Source organism: Heloderma suspectum, chromosome 1, assembly GCF_057233095.1.
Source record: "Heloderma suspectum isolate Gila_16-S chromosome 1, 16-S_ref, whole genome shotgun sequence".
NCBI classification, from domain to species: domain Eukaryota; kingdom Metazoa; phylum Chordata; class Lepidosauria; order Squamata; family Helodermatidae; genus Heloderma; species Heloderma suspectum.
This window is the reverse complement of record NC_139458.1, coordinates 74044589-74061184: the sequence shown is the minus strand read 5'-3', so window position 1 is coordinate 74061184 and position 16596 is coordinate 74044589. Positions and strand designations below refer to the sequence as shown.

The following is a 16596-nucleotide window of genomic DNA, read 5'->3' as shown; positions in this document are numbered from 1 at the left end:
TCTCGATTCACTTGTGGCTTGAATCCAGATTATGGGTCTTTATCATACTGCAGATACTGATAAATATCTTAGCACTGGTCAGTTAACAGTACTTTGTGAATCTTTCCAATAAGGGCTTTTCAATGCAATATTTGTTCAGCTAAATGGCTGTGGCCAGTGTAAGAACACTAGGAAGGAATCTGAAACCAGGCTACCTGAAAGACGGCCTTCTCCTATACAAGCCTGTCTGGGTCTTAAGATCTTCAAGAGAGGCCCTTCTTTTGAGACCTCAGAGCCTTCAGAGGCATGTTTGGTGGCGACATGAGAGACATGGCGTTCTTGGTGGCTACTCCCAAGCTGTGGAATTCCTTGCCTGAAGAAGGCTAAGTTTGCTCCCTCTCTGCTGTCCTTCTGCTAGCAAGCAAAGACCTTTTTATTCAGGCAGCCCTTTGGCATGTAAGCCGGTCTGTTGGGTTGGATGCAGTTTTCATTCTGTTGTTGTTGTGTTTTTAATTGTATTTTAATGCATTTGTTTTAATCAATTGTTTTATGATTGTAAGGGACCTTGAGTGCCATTTTTCTTGGTAGAAAGGCAGGGTACAAATCAAATCTGAGTATTTTAACTTTATAGTAGGCTATAGTAATACCACTATAAGGCAATGTTCTGTGGGTGCCACTTTTTCTTTCTTTCTAAGAGTGGCTATAGATATTAATTTGTACTGGATAGGAAATAACTGAAGAAAAAAGTGCTGCTTCAGTTCTCTAATTATCCCTTTAATGGCCACTACTAATATCTAATTTCAGAAAAAGTTGGCCAGACTCTTGTCATAATCTGTCTTGTCATAATAGAGTCCCCATGAATAAATTGGCCACTAAGCAGTGTTTTCTTGACATTTTATTACAGTGATCTCCAGATCAAACAATGCCTCATAAGAGCAGGAACTCTTGTTAGTCCTAACCCTAATTAATGTCACTCCTAACATAAAGGATAACTGTGACTTGGAGCTGGTTTCAGATCCTGTGTTAAACAGGAAACGTTGTTACCCCTAACTTCATTAACCTCATTATCTGTAGCAGTTTAGCATGGTTACATTAGGTCCAGCAGGGCAAATTTGTGTTCCAGGAAGGAGGAAGCATTCAGTTGTGTAGTCTGCTCTTGATTGCTTAACAGTGATTAAGCATTCATCTGGGTTGCATCTGTAGTGGCCTTGTGTTGTAAAACACCTTTCTGCTGAAAGAAATTATCCATAGAAATGTTCCTGCTTAAGAACAGATCCTCTCTATGTAAGAGAATATGCATTAGCCTATCTTTCATCCTACCATGCACTGTACTACTATCTTCAAATAACATCCCAAAAGCCAAGCCTCTGTATTTCTACCCAGACGTATTTATTTATTATATTTTTAATCTGCCCAATCTCTAGGTGGATTATGAACAATTAAAAGAATAAAATACAAACAGTTAAAATAAAAATATACACAATAACACAGCACAGTCATAGATAAATATGTTATAAAACAAAGGCATAAAATCTGGTGCCAAAAATGTAGGCACCAGGCAGATCTTGTTGGGCTGGGTATTCTGTAAATGTCTACTCAAAAGTAAGCAGGGCAAGCTCATGCATGTGTATTCAGAAGTAAGCTGGACTGAATCACTCAGCAGCTTCCTCCTGTGGCCATGGAGGGGAAAGCTCTTAACTCCAATTAGCAGCTGAAAGGGAGCCTTTTTCAGTGCTAAGCAGGGAAAAGCACTTATCTCTGATCATCTGCTGATTGGGAATAAGAGCTCCCCCCTCCCCATGGTGGAGGTGAGGAAACTGCCAGGCCACATGGGGAACCCACACCTGCCAGAAGTTCCTCATCCCTGCTTTATGGTTTAAGCCTTGTTCATGGTGCAGTGTGATAGCTACTAAAATTTGCTTTACCTACATGTGAGATATTACTTAGTAATTGATTAATAAATACATCTTTGCCTGGTTAGAGGCATTTTGTAGGTTGATTTTACATAGTTTCCAAAATCACAATGATAACTGCTTCATAAGAGAGCATCGACTCCACTTCCAGAGGATTAATCTGATCAGAATTCTCCACATTTATTTTTATAAATACTTTATTTTTATAAGCATTTGTAACATGAATTCAAAATATTCTACACCTTTTCTCTGTTTCCTTTATTATATTCCCATTCCCCCACATTTGCACTCTATTTATTCTAACAGTTTTATAAAACTATGACTTTGAATGTTAAGTCTGCAACAACACATAAACAGAAAGAAGAGGTGAGAACACTTAATTGATACCAATGCTGGTATTCACCTGTCCCATCCTGTTTTATAAGTTTGCTACTTGTTCCTATGTACAGTGTTCAAATATCTTTTCCCATTATTACATTCCTTTAAAAGGTGAAGTAGGTCCTACTGAGTACCTATGGGACCTGGCTACTGGCAAATAAGTTTGCATAGGTACTTCTTTTTAATGTGGTGTTCATCATTTTTGTTCAGGATAGCTTCTAGTGGCTGTGGATGTACATGGAATCATATTGAACTCTCTGTTCTCTTAGTATAATTTTCTTACACTTTATTACTTTTCAAACATTGCTTCCTTTGACTTAACAGAAAGGGTACAGCTTCAAAAAATAATAATAAATGCTGTAGTTATTCATTTTCATTCTTCCTTTGATTGTGTAGCGATACCCCACTACAGATTTAAGAATATTCCATCTGTGTTGGTGTCATATGGAGTGAAGTCAAAAACAGAGGAAATATTGAAATCCTCAGGAGTTTTTAGTGAAGTGCAAAACAATGATCAGTTGTCTGAGTTCTGTGCAATTCTTTGTTATGGACATTCTTTGGGTGGAGCTTGGCCAGGCTTGTAAACAGGAGAAAGAAGGATATTGGCCACATCAGCCAGCCTGCTGATCTTGCCACCAGACCGGAAACTGTAGGAACTGTCATTGTTGATTACATCACCAAAGCCTTGTCAGAGCATCTGGCTATGATAGGGAAGTTTTTCTGCCAGTGAGCTCTGTAACAATATTTTATTATCTATTTAAAAGTGATCAGGTATCTTAATGAAACAGTACTTTTCAGTGGGTGGGATATAAGTAAAATAAGTAAACCATATAAGAAGAAAATTGTCCAGGCCTTTTCCCTTGTCTCACTATTTCTCCGGGCCCATGCCTAATCTCAAATGGACTCTTCCAGCAGCAAAACCCGGAAGCTTATGTCGCAGTAGCATCATAGACCCAGATGGCTGGTTCCAACTACTTTGAGTGCTACCAAGTTCTTAATTGGATAATTACATTTGCTCTAGGTTTAAGTACTCTAGAGCTTGAGTAATGCCTACTTGAAAACTTAAGAAACCATTCTTTTGGCTTCAGGTTTTGCAAAAGATTGTATATAATGTAATTTTGTATGAAATTGAACTGATTGGCTTATCTTCCATTCTGTCTGTGTTGTTCATCCCTGAAGCTTTTAAGTTGTTTTCTCCCCTTTTGTGGTTTTAACGCTGTTTCCCACATTTCAGAATTATGTATTATGTACATATTGTTCTAATTGTTTTTACATAAATCATTTGCATAGATTTTAGAACTCCTTTAGAATTTGACAACTGGAGCTCCTGAATCCTGTCTCGTATATCACACTTGGATCCATTCATCCTAGTACTGCCCTTCAGTTCTCTGTTTCTACCTTTCAGGCTGTTACTGCTTGAAAGTAAGTTCCACTGAATAAAGTGGGATTTATTTGTTGTGCATTACACCTTCTGCCATGCTGTTCCATATGCACCAATCTGTCTTCTGAGTTCATGAAGCTATTTCTCTCATATTCTTCCTTTCTTCAAAACCTAGTACTTTAGCAGAGCCCTTTCCTTAACCAGCCTTGTCTCAACTTGCACTTCTGCCATCCCTGGACTTACCTTGTCCCTGCCTTATTTGTCCTTTCTTGGTGTTTCCTTTATCCTCAGTACCATTCCTGTCTAATATAATTTGCAGGCTCTATAGTTCTAAGTCCTGTACAGCACTTAGCACACGGCGGTAAATGGTGGTAGTGCTTTAGATGGATATTTTATATTACACAATGTATCAGATATTCTGTGTCAAGCTTGGTTTCTTTCAAATGTCAAAGTTTAAAATTACAATCCTAACACTTTTGAGAAGCTTTTATCTTCGTTACTATTTTGTTTTTATTCTGTTTTAAACTTAGTTTTTATATGATGTTTTACTGTGTTACTGTATTTTGTGGTTTTAAGCTTTGTCTTGTAAACTGCCCAGAGAGATTCAGCTGATGGGCAGTATAGAAATGTAATAAATAACTAAAATAAGTTTCCTTATGTACAGACTGGAAGTCTAAATCATTGTCACACTTTCTGCTGTGCCAGATAACAGGGGTGGGGAACCAGCAGAGGGCAGGTTTGTCTAGGCACACATTTGTGTCCTCCTGAGCACTCTCACCATTCACTTTTTAATGACACATTTGTCCAGTACAAGCATAACACTGCTCAATTGCCTAAGCATGGTTTGACAATCAGAAGTGCTCTATGGACTTGAATGCTCCCCTTTTGCAGGCTCTCTTATTCAGTTTTGGAACCAGCTATGGTTAGCATTGTGTCTGATCAATGTTAAAGTTGACACAGTTAGTGTCAAACTATTGTTTGCAACCATGGTTAGAAACAGGTTTGCAAACTATGGTTTGCTTTAATATCAGTGCTGATATAACACAACCCATAATTTTCTCCAAAACTGAAGGAAGAGTGTGTCAATGCAAGAAAGGAACAGCAGATGAATCCATGGTATATACCAGATCACTTAACAATAGTTAAGTGGTCAGGCAGCATTATGCCTGTGTCTAGCTGTTTTTTCTTCACTCTGGTCTAGAAAGCCAGTGGCCAAGGAGAGTCTTAATTTCAATTCAGCATAAGATAATGTAGGATTTAAGATCATCTCTTCTTTTAAAACATTTACAGTTGCAGTATCTCAAGAAGAAGGAAAGTTTGTGGAGTAGAAAGTCCCAATGGCAGAACTAGCTGCACACTTATCACAGGTCCAGCGTGGGCAACTGAAAGAAACCTCCCCTGACAACCATCTGACCAATACTGTACGTAAGAAGCTATTTTATTATATGCCAGAATATAAATTGAATGAATTACTCATGGTACTTCTAATATAGAATGCCAGTGAACAGTTGTTTAAAGCCCCTTTATAATTGTCAAACAAGTCTTGCTGTCTTGAATGTGATGAAGAAAGCAACCACAAAGAGCCAGTATGGTGTAGTGAGGTTAGAGTGTTGGACTAGGAGATGAGGAGATGTTGGGTCAAATTTCCATTCAGCCATCAAGGTCACTGTGTGATCTCCACTACCTTACAGGATTGTGAGAATGAGATGGAGGAGGGGAGAACCAAGTAAGCTGCCTTGAGCCCCTTGGAGAAAAGGCAGGATATAAACGTAATAATAACAGAAACATATTTAAGAAATCCAATTTCATTATTTGCTAAATGTTTTCCTTTTCTCTTTCAAATAATATTATGGTACTTTAGAAAGGAGTTACCAGTCAATTCTATTTAACTTTGAATTGTTTAGTTACCAGACTGTATACTGCTGGTTTGGGGGGGGGGGGTACCCTGACATTCAGCAATTTGTATTTGCTCTCTAAACTTTAGAGGGGTTGTTATCTTATTAAATGTAATGCTAGTTTAAGGATGTTGCTGATAACCAAACAGATACTCACTTTTAACAAATTGTCACTGCAGACGTTTTGAGGCACCTGCATAAAGTTTAGCACATGCAATATCCTCTGAATCCAGCACTCTGTTTCTGTCCTGCTGGCCTGATAAGGAGCCACAATCCAGGCTCAAAAACAGCTGACTGATATTCAAGTGAAATAATCATTTTGTCTCCAGCTCTTCCCAGAATTCACTGGAATGCTGCATAATTTAGTTCATAGGGAGAATTTCAGTCTAATAGCCTGGGAAATAAATGTTGGTTAAGACCCAGAGAACCCTCTGTATGCGCACACTTAGGCACACTCTCACAGACGCACACGCTCTCACTCTTAACGGGAACTTCCTTGGTTTTCAGTTCCAGATGTAGCCATCCCACTATGTAGGATGCTGTTCCTGAGAGTCTCCTGGCATTCAGGAGTGACATTTTGGAACTGGAAAGGGCTGCTATGGGAAGAGGTATCTGAATATTCCTTGTGTATCCTGCCTCCAGAAGTTGTAAATTATGCTAAAATTAGAGAGATTAAATCTTACACTAAATGTTTTCAAGCTCACTTTTTATACTGTATCTCCCAGTTGCAATTATAACATAGTTTCTTGTGTCAGCTGTAACTTTTGTACTGCATGGTCAAATTTTAGAAAGTTATAGAGCAGTAGTGGTCATATTCTGTAAGCCTTCCTCTAATAACTCATTGGCCATAAAATCAAATATCTATTATATTCCCCTTTTGTTCTCTGTCTCTTTGGGCTGTTTGATTCTATCCTAGTACATGATGAAAGTGAGAGAGAAATCATAAATGGCCTATCATATTTTTAAAGGCACTATAGAGCTCAGTGGACTACCATTTAAAACTATTGCTAGGATGCAGAGGATCTCAAGAGTGAAGAGAATGTGCACTGAGGACATGGGATATCTAGACACTGCACTAAACTTCTTTTTCACATTTATTCAAATACATATAGCTAGAAAAGGCCTAAGAAAGCTCAGTCTGGAAGGGGCTATTTCTTCCTGTTTAATTTGTAGTGGCTAATACAGTATAGTGGATTCTAGATCCCTCTGGAAGTACCCAGGAGGCCTGGGCCCATATCAAGCCTCCACAGCTATCAAGGAAGCCAAGAGAGAACCTCATACCTGAAGACACATAAGCATCTTCACTGAAATTTACAGGCCAGGCTGTTCAATCAAGTCTGGGGCAGAAGTTGCTTTTCTCTGGAACCTGACAAAGTAAAATGTCTTTAGGATGGTTGTGAAGAGACCTGTAATGATCAAAATCTCCTGGCAGGATTTATGTGGATATCAAGATGGTTCCACTAACACAAGTGTGGAGTTTTCAGTTGCCAGTTGCTAAAGTCACAGTGATCTTTGTTGGTCAAGGAAGTGTCTAGCATCTGGCCTGGCAACTTCACCAAAAAAAGGCAAGGGAAACTGTCAGTCCCAGTATTCATCCCATAAGGTAGTAAGACTTTTTCTGAAACCTTAGCAGCAGGGCTAATGGTGATTATCTGGTAAGTGTATGAAAACTGAATGCTTAGCGCTAGGTTTTTAGGTGTAGCTCTTAATCTCACATTTTCATTGTAATCTGTTCTTTCTTCAAATGATTTAACATTGGACCTTACCTCTATGAGCTGATCCCCAAATAAACGTTCATACTAAATCTGTGACTACATGGGCAGTTCATTCTTTGGCTTTACCAGTAATGCCGTGATTCATTATGCAGGGAAAGTCAGTAATACATGATGAAAGTGAGAGAGAAATCTGAAAGTGAGATAGTATTCCACTATATCCAAAGAAAACGGGTCTTTCCAGTAATATCATGCCATTAATTGAATAATAAGGGGGAAACATGAAAACTGACATACAGATAACATAGATGATATTGAAAGAGGACACAGTTTTAAAGGGTAGTGTCTTTGCCGCATAAGCTGAAAAGTTAAGTGTTTTTGATTAAATAAATGCATAGCTGTGGTTCCCAGTCTGTGTGGCTAGTCCAGCTGATGACACTTGGCAGATGTATGAAAGATCAGGCTGCAGGGTTAGCTTCCTCCTAGAAATTTTATTGCTCTGTAATTTTCTGGCATCAGGTGCTTGTCATTCCATGAAGCTAATTGTTTTTCAGTATGTTGTTTCAGTACCTTGAACATCTTTAAGAAGCCTTAGTGCCAGGCAGGCTTCTAAAAAATCTCAATACTGAAGCTAAAGGTTTCTCAACATTGGTTTACCAAATTTCTGTTTCAACTTACTAAAAATATCCCTACAAATCTCTTAGGTCATAAAAGTCAGTAAAACCGTTAATTATTAAAGTTTACTATATACAGCATAACTTGGATTCTTTTTCAGTTGCTCCCATTATCACATGCTAATTGGCAACCATTTATGGAAACAAACTCATTTTTCAATCTCCTGTTAAATGAAAGCATTTCTAAATACAGGGCTACTGTACATAGCAACAAAGGTTCCCCCCAGTGAGCTTCTACATATAGCTTGCTGCATGGTGGCAGCCATGACTGGGAGCAGTTTAAAATACATTTGATGTGGCAGGTGTTTTGTTGTGCACCCTCCCAGTGTAGTGCACATTCCTAAAGATCTGCACAGAGGTTCAGTTACTACAATGACTATTTGGTCAGTGTACCCTGGCTCCTTGGGCATGCGGACGCTACGCAGATACCTTAGTAATCAAAGGGGATTGAAGGTTCAGTGGAGATACTAAAGTCCATAAAGTGGCAGAATTTTCAGAGCCCTACACAGCAAATCACACCTCTTTTCCTGGTACTACTTCCTGCACTTCCATGGGTGAAAGGCAGCAACATATTGCTCACGAAGTCCCCATGTCCCCATGTGCCTGTTACGACACCTTGAGGGCTGTTGCTTTGGGTTTGATATTAACTATGTTTTTGATAGCTGCTAAGGCTGCTGTTTATCTTTGGTATTACTCATTCACCTTGAAGATAGACAGTTCATTCTTGCCACAAACCCAGTGGGACAAGGGTTTGGTTCAAACCTCTTTCAAGGCATTAATTCCGTAATGGCTGATGAAACTGAGGAATGTGTTCCTTTGCTTCCACTGCAGGTGGCATCTCTGACCTGCGATCTGTTTAATGCTAATCAGGTAGGGATTTGTGTTTTGTATGTACTGGAACAAAGTACAACAAATGTGACACAATTCTTTGTCATGTAAAATGCACCTTTGCTCAGATGTGCCATTCCAGGTATCAGTGTTTTTTTGCCTTGCTTTCCATTTGGCAGTTTAAACTGCAGCCCTGGGCAGTTTCTTGGGTTGTATATTTACTTGCATCTTTTTTTCCCTTCTTTGTGTACTTGTGACAAAATAATCATGTCAAACTTCAGAAGTATCGGTGTGAAGACCGTTTTGTTCATATATGGAAATTAGTTGTATTTAGTAAAATTAGCTGTATTTAGTCCTAACCATTCACGTGTGAATATCTACGGTGTTGGGGTACTTAACAGTAGTTCACTTTTTTTCTTCTAAGGTCTAATAAGTTTCTTTGAATCCATAACAGATATTTTCAAAGCTCCTCTAAATAAATAAGAAAACCTAATGCACTTCACTGATGTCGATACTTCTGTTTCTTACCATGATAGGACATTTAGAATCACTGGTATTATTGTGTTTCATATTCCTGTGGTCTGTATTCGTTATTTACCCTACATATTTTGCTGTTTGGGGGATAGTAATTTAGTTGGGTATTTTCCTTTATAAATTTGAATTATTTTGTCCATGCTGTGTATAAACTGATGCACCATATTTTTTGAGACCACCCCTGTCAATCTCCCAAATCCCATAAACATGGCTATTACTATCCCTGTACTGCACTTGCTTTATGGAAGAACCTTGTTTATGTATGTCAGCCATTTTACAATCAGGATGCATGTCCCTTGCCATAAAAAAGCAAAGGCCACTGCACAGCTCACAGTAGCACGTGGAAGAGCAGACGTAGATATGGAGGCACTAAGAAAGGAAGCATATTCAAACTTGCTTTGCTACTGGTCTCAAGGACTTGGGGTTTATCTTGGATCCATCTGCTTTGGGTCTTGCCTAAAAGTGTTGGCATGGTACTAGGTTTTAGTACTTATTCACAAAATTGGTTGCTACACTGACAGCGTACCTAATGAAAATGCAAGGAAAGAAATGACAATCTAACCTATTTTATAAATAAATTTTGAAGACTACCTACTTGCTCCCACTTCCCTTCTCCCTGCTCTGTCTACTGCTGCCACAGATCCACAGTGGTGCCTTCCTCATACCAGAAGGAGCTTTGCTGTACTTTTGCATAGTGTTGAGCCAAAAAGGGAACACTTCTCATGAATATTTTTGGCAACATCACATGCTCCCAGTCTCACGGCTTATATTTTTATTGTGATTATATCAAAGAGACAGGGGAAAATGTTTGCCTGTACAAATTCAGAGTGATGGCAGTGTTTCAGTTGCCATTAGTGACATCAGCTATGATCAAATCTAACTACATAAGCATCATGATGTTGTTCACAACATAATCCCTGATTGGCGAGAATCACTGATGTGACTAACTGATGAAAAAGACATTACAGAAAGGAAGGGGAAAAGAGGGAAAATGTAAAGAAAGCAGAGATAGTGGTACAGCAGAGTTGGGAGAAACAGCGCAAACAGAATTTTTAAAAGATTAATATTCCCACAATTTAGGGGTTTTTTAGGTAATATTTTGGAACCCCACACCCAAAAGCACTACTTTCAACCCCAAAATCAAAAGGGGAGACCATGTGACCCAGTCTTACTATTTCAAAACATTAATTTAATGCCATGAAGCTCTTTTCAAGGAAAAGGGTGCTGTGGTGGAATGAGAGAATTCTAACTGCCTACCCTTCAGATAGTATTGGCCACTTGCTCCAGGGGAGTTGGAAAATGGCTTCTTGCTTCCCTGACTTAACACTGGGGATGGCACAGATGCCCGATTCTGTGTGGGAATCCGGCGGAACCCCCACTGCCCACAACCCTGAGCCCCACTCACCCCATGCCCATGCTTAGTGAGCAGCCCACACTCACCCTGGTGGACTTGGTGAGCTCCGTAGTCGCCATTTTTTGAAAAATAAAATGGCAATCACAAAAATGCACATCTTTGTGTATGCGTGAAACTGCTCATTTTGCGAATGTGTATATTCGCATATGTGAAAATGCACATTTTTGAAAAATGCATTTTGTGCATATGCAAATATGCGCATTCACAAAAATGTGCATTTTCATGCACACGCCAAGATGCACATTTTTGCGATCACCATTTTATTTTTCAAAAATGGCGACCACAGAGCTCAACAAGGCCACCAGGGTGAGTGCAGGCTGCTCGCTGAGCGTAGAAGGGGCTCAAGCGGGGGCAGGTAAGTGGGGGAGGGGCTGGGAAGGCTGCCAGAGAACCCAGATGGGGGTGGGTTTGCACATCCCTACTTAACACCCTCTTGTTGATCAGTGAGAAGCACATAGATCCTAAGGCACTTGGGTGCTCACTCTTAAAATACTGGATGTAATTTTTTTTTTTTTAGAAAAACAGCATTTTGCTAACTTTTTGGTTGTAAAGATGTTTCAAATGAAAATGTGATAGAAAAAGTGATAAGGAGAAGATAAAATTTATCAAGAAGTTTTCCTCCCAAGAGGTGACACATTTTTTTGCACATTTGTAGATAATAATCTTGAATAAGAATATTGTAGACAATAATCTTGAATAAGAATATTGTAGACAATAATCTTGAATAAGAATATTGTAGACAATAATCTTGAATAAGACAAAGCTGTTTAGGTCCATCAACTTTAATTTGGCATTTACCATGTTCATGGAAATGATACACAAATCAATTAAATACAGACAACTAATACATGCATAATTAGCATAATTACTACTGAGGCCCCTAGCACTGGTTACAATATACTTTCTTTTCACTTCATCCACAAGTGCCCAGATATCCTTTATATCACTTCATTTTTTTCCCTTGTAGTGTGCTTGTTGTCATCAATTGCCCTTTGTTACCTTACTGTAGCTGTTGTCTTTAGATTCTTAGTGCTGAATCTTGGCTTTATTTCACTCATTTGCCCTTCATGACATCATTCTATTATCCCTATATCCTGTTTCTACATGGGGCCCCTGCTTGTCTCCTATCTAAGCACTGTTCAGGCCCATTTAGCTTCAGCAATGCTGCAGCACCAAATGCTCTCAAGCTGTTCACTGGCCCTGCCCTTTATAATTAACAGTGAGGAATATACATGTTATATATTCATGGAGGTACTTACGGCTATGGGATTTTTTAATATATTTGTAGAATGACAACACTGAAAGACGCCGCCATGAAAGCAGCGATCGGAGACGTAATGATAATCCTGATTCAGCATCTAATGGGCAACCACAGCACAGCACTCGCCAAGTCGTGGAACAAGATGACGATGATGAGGAGGAGTTGACATTGAAATATGGGGCGAAGCATGTGATCATGCTCTTTGCGCCTGTCACACTTTGTATGGTGGTGGTCGTTGCAACCATCAAGTCTGTCAGTTTTTATACACGCAAGGATGGACAGCTGTATGTACCAATTTTTCCCTTGCTTTTTTGTTGTTGCTCTGACGTTCTGTCATTCTTTCCGTTGTGTTCTGCCATTAAACCAGATTTTTAGGATCTAACTGGGCATTATGATAGTCAGTTTGTGTTTTAGAGCAAGGGTTACTGCCAAACAGATATGAAACAGAGGTGGATCATACAGAAACAAAGTGGACAGGCGGGGAGTGCCGAATCTTCCCCCTGCTTGTACTTTTCCCCCTTGAAAACCCCTTTCCTCTAGCTTTTCTCCCAGCCAGGCGCCAAGACCTTAAATAAGCCCCACCCAAAGAAAAGCAACTGGAGGGGGGTGTTTTTAGAAAGGAAAGGTTTGGCATCTTCCTGCCTGTCTGCCACTTTCCCACTTTGAACCACTCCCAACCCATATTACACTTTATACTTTTCTAAACAAACACAACCGGTATTATAACTGTCACATCTAATCAAAGCTGCAGTGATGTTCCCTGAAACAAAGGACAACTTGAGACCTCTCATTTTTATAATGGCTTGCAGCATTCTTCCTAATGCTTTTTGGTGTAGAGATTGGACATTGGGTGGAATCCAACTAGTGTCTCTCTGCTGACAGAAGGCTCCTGTCAGTGGATCATGGATAGGATGATTTACTGCACGCACGCACATGGATACATGCGTCCGCGCACACACAAACACATCTGTTCTGGAGGCTCCCCCAACCCTCCAAAGCAGATTTGGGGCTTGCAAGGGAGGATGAATTATTTCCTCCTTGTTCTGCTGATGGAAGCCTTCTGTCAGTGGAGGGACACTTGTAGGATTTCACCCTTTATATTCTCATGCAAAGTCAACTTGTGCCTTGCAGTTTGTAAATAACTAACCTGAGCTTTTATTCTATGTACTCAAAGGGTTCTCCAATTAATGTTAGGGCTCATTTTTTACCCCAACACAGTAATCTTTATTATCGATACTGGAAGAAATAAACTTTCTGATTATCATAGAATCATAGAATAGTAGGGTTGGAAGGGGCCTACAAGACCATCGAGTCCAACCCCCTGCTCAGTGCAGGAATCCAAGTCAGAGCATCCCTGACAGATGGCTGTCTGGCCTCATCTTGAATGCCTCCGGTGTGGGAGAGCCCACCACCTCCCTGGGCAATTGGTTTCATTGTCACATTGCTCTAATAGCCAGGAGGTTTTTCCTGATGTTCAGCTGGAATCTGGCTTCCTGTCACTTGAGCCCATTATTCCGTGTCCTGCACTCTGGGATGATCGAGAAGAGATGCTGGCCTTCCTCTCTGTGACAACCTTTCAAGTACTTGAAGAGCGCTATCGTATCTCCCCTCAGTCTTCTCTTCTCAAGGCTAATCATGCCCCTTTCTTTCAGTCTCTCCTCATAGGGCTTTGTTTCCAGTCCCCTGATCATCTTTGTTGCCCTCCTCTGAACTCTCTCCAGTTTGTCTGCATCCTTCTTCAAGTGTGGTGCCCAGAACTGGACACAATACACCAGATGAGGCCTAACCAGTGCTGAGTAGAGGGGAACTAGTACTTCCTGGGATTTGGAAGCTATGCTTCTGTTAATATAGCCCAAAATGGAATTTGCCTTTTTTGCAGCCACCTCACATTGTTGGCTCATATTCAGCTTGTGATCAACAACAATTGCAAGATCCTTCTCACTTGTAGTGTTGTTGAGCCAGGTATCCCCCATCTTGTAACTGTGCATTTGGTTCCTTTTTCCTAGGTGCAGAACTTGGCATTTATCCCTATTAAATGTCATTCTTTTGTTTTCTGCCCAGCGCTCCAGTCTATCAAGATCACTTTGCATTTTGTTTCTGTCTTCCACGGTATTAGCTATCCTGCCCAATTTTGTGTCATCTGCAAATTTGATCAGCATTCCCAGCACCTCCTCCTCCAAGTCATTAATAAAAATATTGAAGAGCACTGGGCCCAGGACTGAGCCCTGCAGCACCCCACTAGTTACCTCTCCCCAGTTTGAGAAGGTCCCATTGATAAGCACTCTATGAGTCCGATTCTGTAGCCAACTGTGGATCCACCGGATCGTTGTTTCATCTAGCCCACTTTGAGCTAGTTTGCTCATCAGGATATCATGGGGCACTTTGTCGAAAGCTTTGCTGCAGTCGAGGTATATGATGTCTACAGCATTCCCATGGTCCACAAGGGAGGTTCTTGATCAAAAAATGAGATCAGGTTCATCTGGCAGGACTTGTTCTTGACAAATCCATGTTGGCTTCGAGTAATCACTGCATTGTTTTCAAGGTGCTTACAGATGGATTGCTTTATCATCTGCTCCAGAATTTTCCCAGGGATTGATGTCAGACTGACTGGTCTGTAGTTCCCAGGTTCCTCCTTTTTACCCTTTTTGAAGATAGGGACAACGTTAGCCGTCCTCCAGTCATCTGGCACTTCACCCGTCCTCCATGATTTCTCAAAGAGAATAGACAGCGGTTCTGAGAGTTGTTCTGTCAGTTCCTTTATCAACTCTAGGAAGCAGTTCATCTGGCCCTGGAGATTTGAGCTCATTCAAAGTAATTAGGTGTTCCTTGACCATATGCCTATCGATCTCAAGCTGCAATCCTGCCCCTTCAGCCTGTACTTTGCCTTTGCCAGGGCGGGTCATAGACCCTCTTTTGGGAGAAGACTGAGCCAAAGTAGGAATTGAGCACCTCTGCCTTTTCTTTGTCATCTGTTATCATTTTGCCATCCTTATTTAATAACTGAACCACCATTTCTTTCCTCTATCTTTTACTGTGTACCTAGCTGAAGAAAGCCTTTTTGTTGCTTTTAGCATCCCTCGCTAACTTCAGCTCGTTCTCAGCTTTAGCTGAGAATTTTGTTATTCTCCACCATTTTAATGTTGTTCAGACACCACATTAAATCCTTGATTCTGAATTAACATACACCCCATCATGTTGCAGTCTTTTAGAACTTAATATTTTGAATGAGGAATGCAATACCTTTTACTTAGCTTATTCAGGTTGCCTATGTCTGGTTTTAGCTTTGTTGGCAGCATAACATGAAATATGTACATGAAATAATATTACATGAAATAATAAGTTGTTTATAATTCATTTCATAGCCACTAGGTGGTGCATGCGTAAATGCATTATTTAGAAGAACTGGGAGTCAAAGCATGTATTTTTAAAAGATTGTTGAACTCTCGTTAGGTGTGTTTAATCAGAAAACCTATTAGAAGAGCGCTTCTCTATAGCACAAATTTCACCTTTTATTTTATTCTGCATTGTATTGCAGCATCTACACCCCATTCACAGAAGATACTGAAACAGTCGGACAAAGAGCTCTGAATTCTGTTCTCAATGCTGCCATCATGATTAGTGTTATTGTCGTCATGACCATACTCCTGGTTGTGCTTTATAAGTACCGGTGCTATAAGGTGAGCCCAACTATGATATCTCATTCTCTGTTTAGGAAAATACTGAAATCCCCAGATATGTCTTTTCCATTATTTCTAATAGCATACTTGGAATTTATTATTTTTCCAGCATACAAAGAAGAAAAACAGTTGTTAAAACTATGCCTAACGTAAAGATGAGGAAAAACAGCATATGATAATTAAAATAACTATTTCACGCTTCAAGATATTTCAGTATAGAAAAGGGTAATCATGAATATCTAATTTGGCTGTTACAGGTTTTTATAACTCTAATATAGTGGACATGTTTTCAGGGGGAGAGGAAATACTGGATTAAATTAAAATGCCTTTTGAAAACTGAATCTGACTATGGAAATGTCAGAAGATCTATTTTGACCAATTGCAATCCTTAATTGCCTGTAACACTGGTTTCTAACTTCCTTTTTCTTGGGACTGATTGTACAATGTCACAAGAGTACACTCCAGTGTGGAATGTGTATCCCCTGGTGTTACGTGTAGTGTCACATTCTGTGTGTGTCTGTATAAAATACCTATATATTCTCTCTCTGTCTCTCTCTCTATATATATCTATCTATCTATCTATACACACATACACACACACACACACAGAATTTGTGTGTGCATGTGTGTGTACACACACACGTACGTGCACACATACACCTATGTGCATACACTCTGGGATTTGTGTCTGGATGAAGGCGCAGTTTAGAATTTCTAAAAAAAATTACCTATCTCTATAAAAATGCAAATACATTAACTTAGGACTTGCCTGGCCAGGGCCAGTTCTATGTCCTGAAATAAACTTTAGGTTTCACTTTAATTGAAACTAGGATAGTACTCTCCAGATAATCTTGCAAAATCCAGCAGCCATTATGCTGAGGTTCATATATCTCAGGTGTCCTCTGTTTTGGAAACAACCTTGCATTTAGCACATACTACTCTGTTATTCT

The 16596-nt window shown here is 39.8% G+C and overlaps 1 protein-coding gene across 9 annotated transcripts in view; it reads left to right on the top strand.

Moving 5' to 3' along the window:
* The window catches only part of PSEN1 (presenilin 1), a 45471-nt gene that overhangs the window by 1361 nt on the left and 27514 nt on the right, over nucleotides 1-16596 (top strand). For 5 of the 9 annotated variants that reach the window (XM_084847474.1, XM_084847464.1, XM_084847530.1 and 2 more), the window contains exons 2-5: nucleotides 4942-5072; nucleotides 8764-8802; nucleotides 11997-12253; nucleotides 15505-15646. In XM_084847474.1, the coding sequence (XP_084703600.1) occupies nucleotides 4989-5072; nucleotides 8764-8802; nucleotides 11997-12253; nucleotides 15505-15646 (522 nt within the window). In that variant the 5' untranslated portion in view covers nucleotides 4942-4988. Of the gene's footprint in view, nucleotides 1-4941; nucleotides 5073-6053; nucleotides 6155-8763; nucleotides 8803-11996; nucleotides 12254-15504; nucleotides 15647-16596 lie in introns of all 9 variants that reach the window. The other 4 variants (XM_084847500.1, XM_084847492.1, XM_084847540.1 and 1 more) reach the window with 2 other exon arrangements.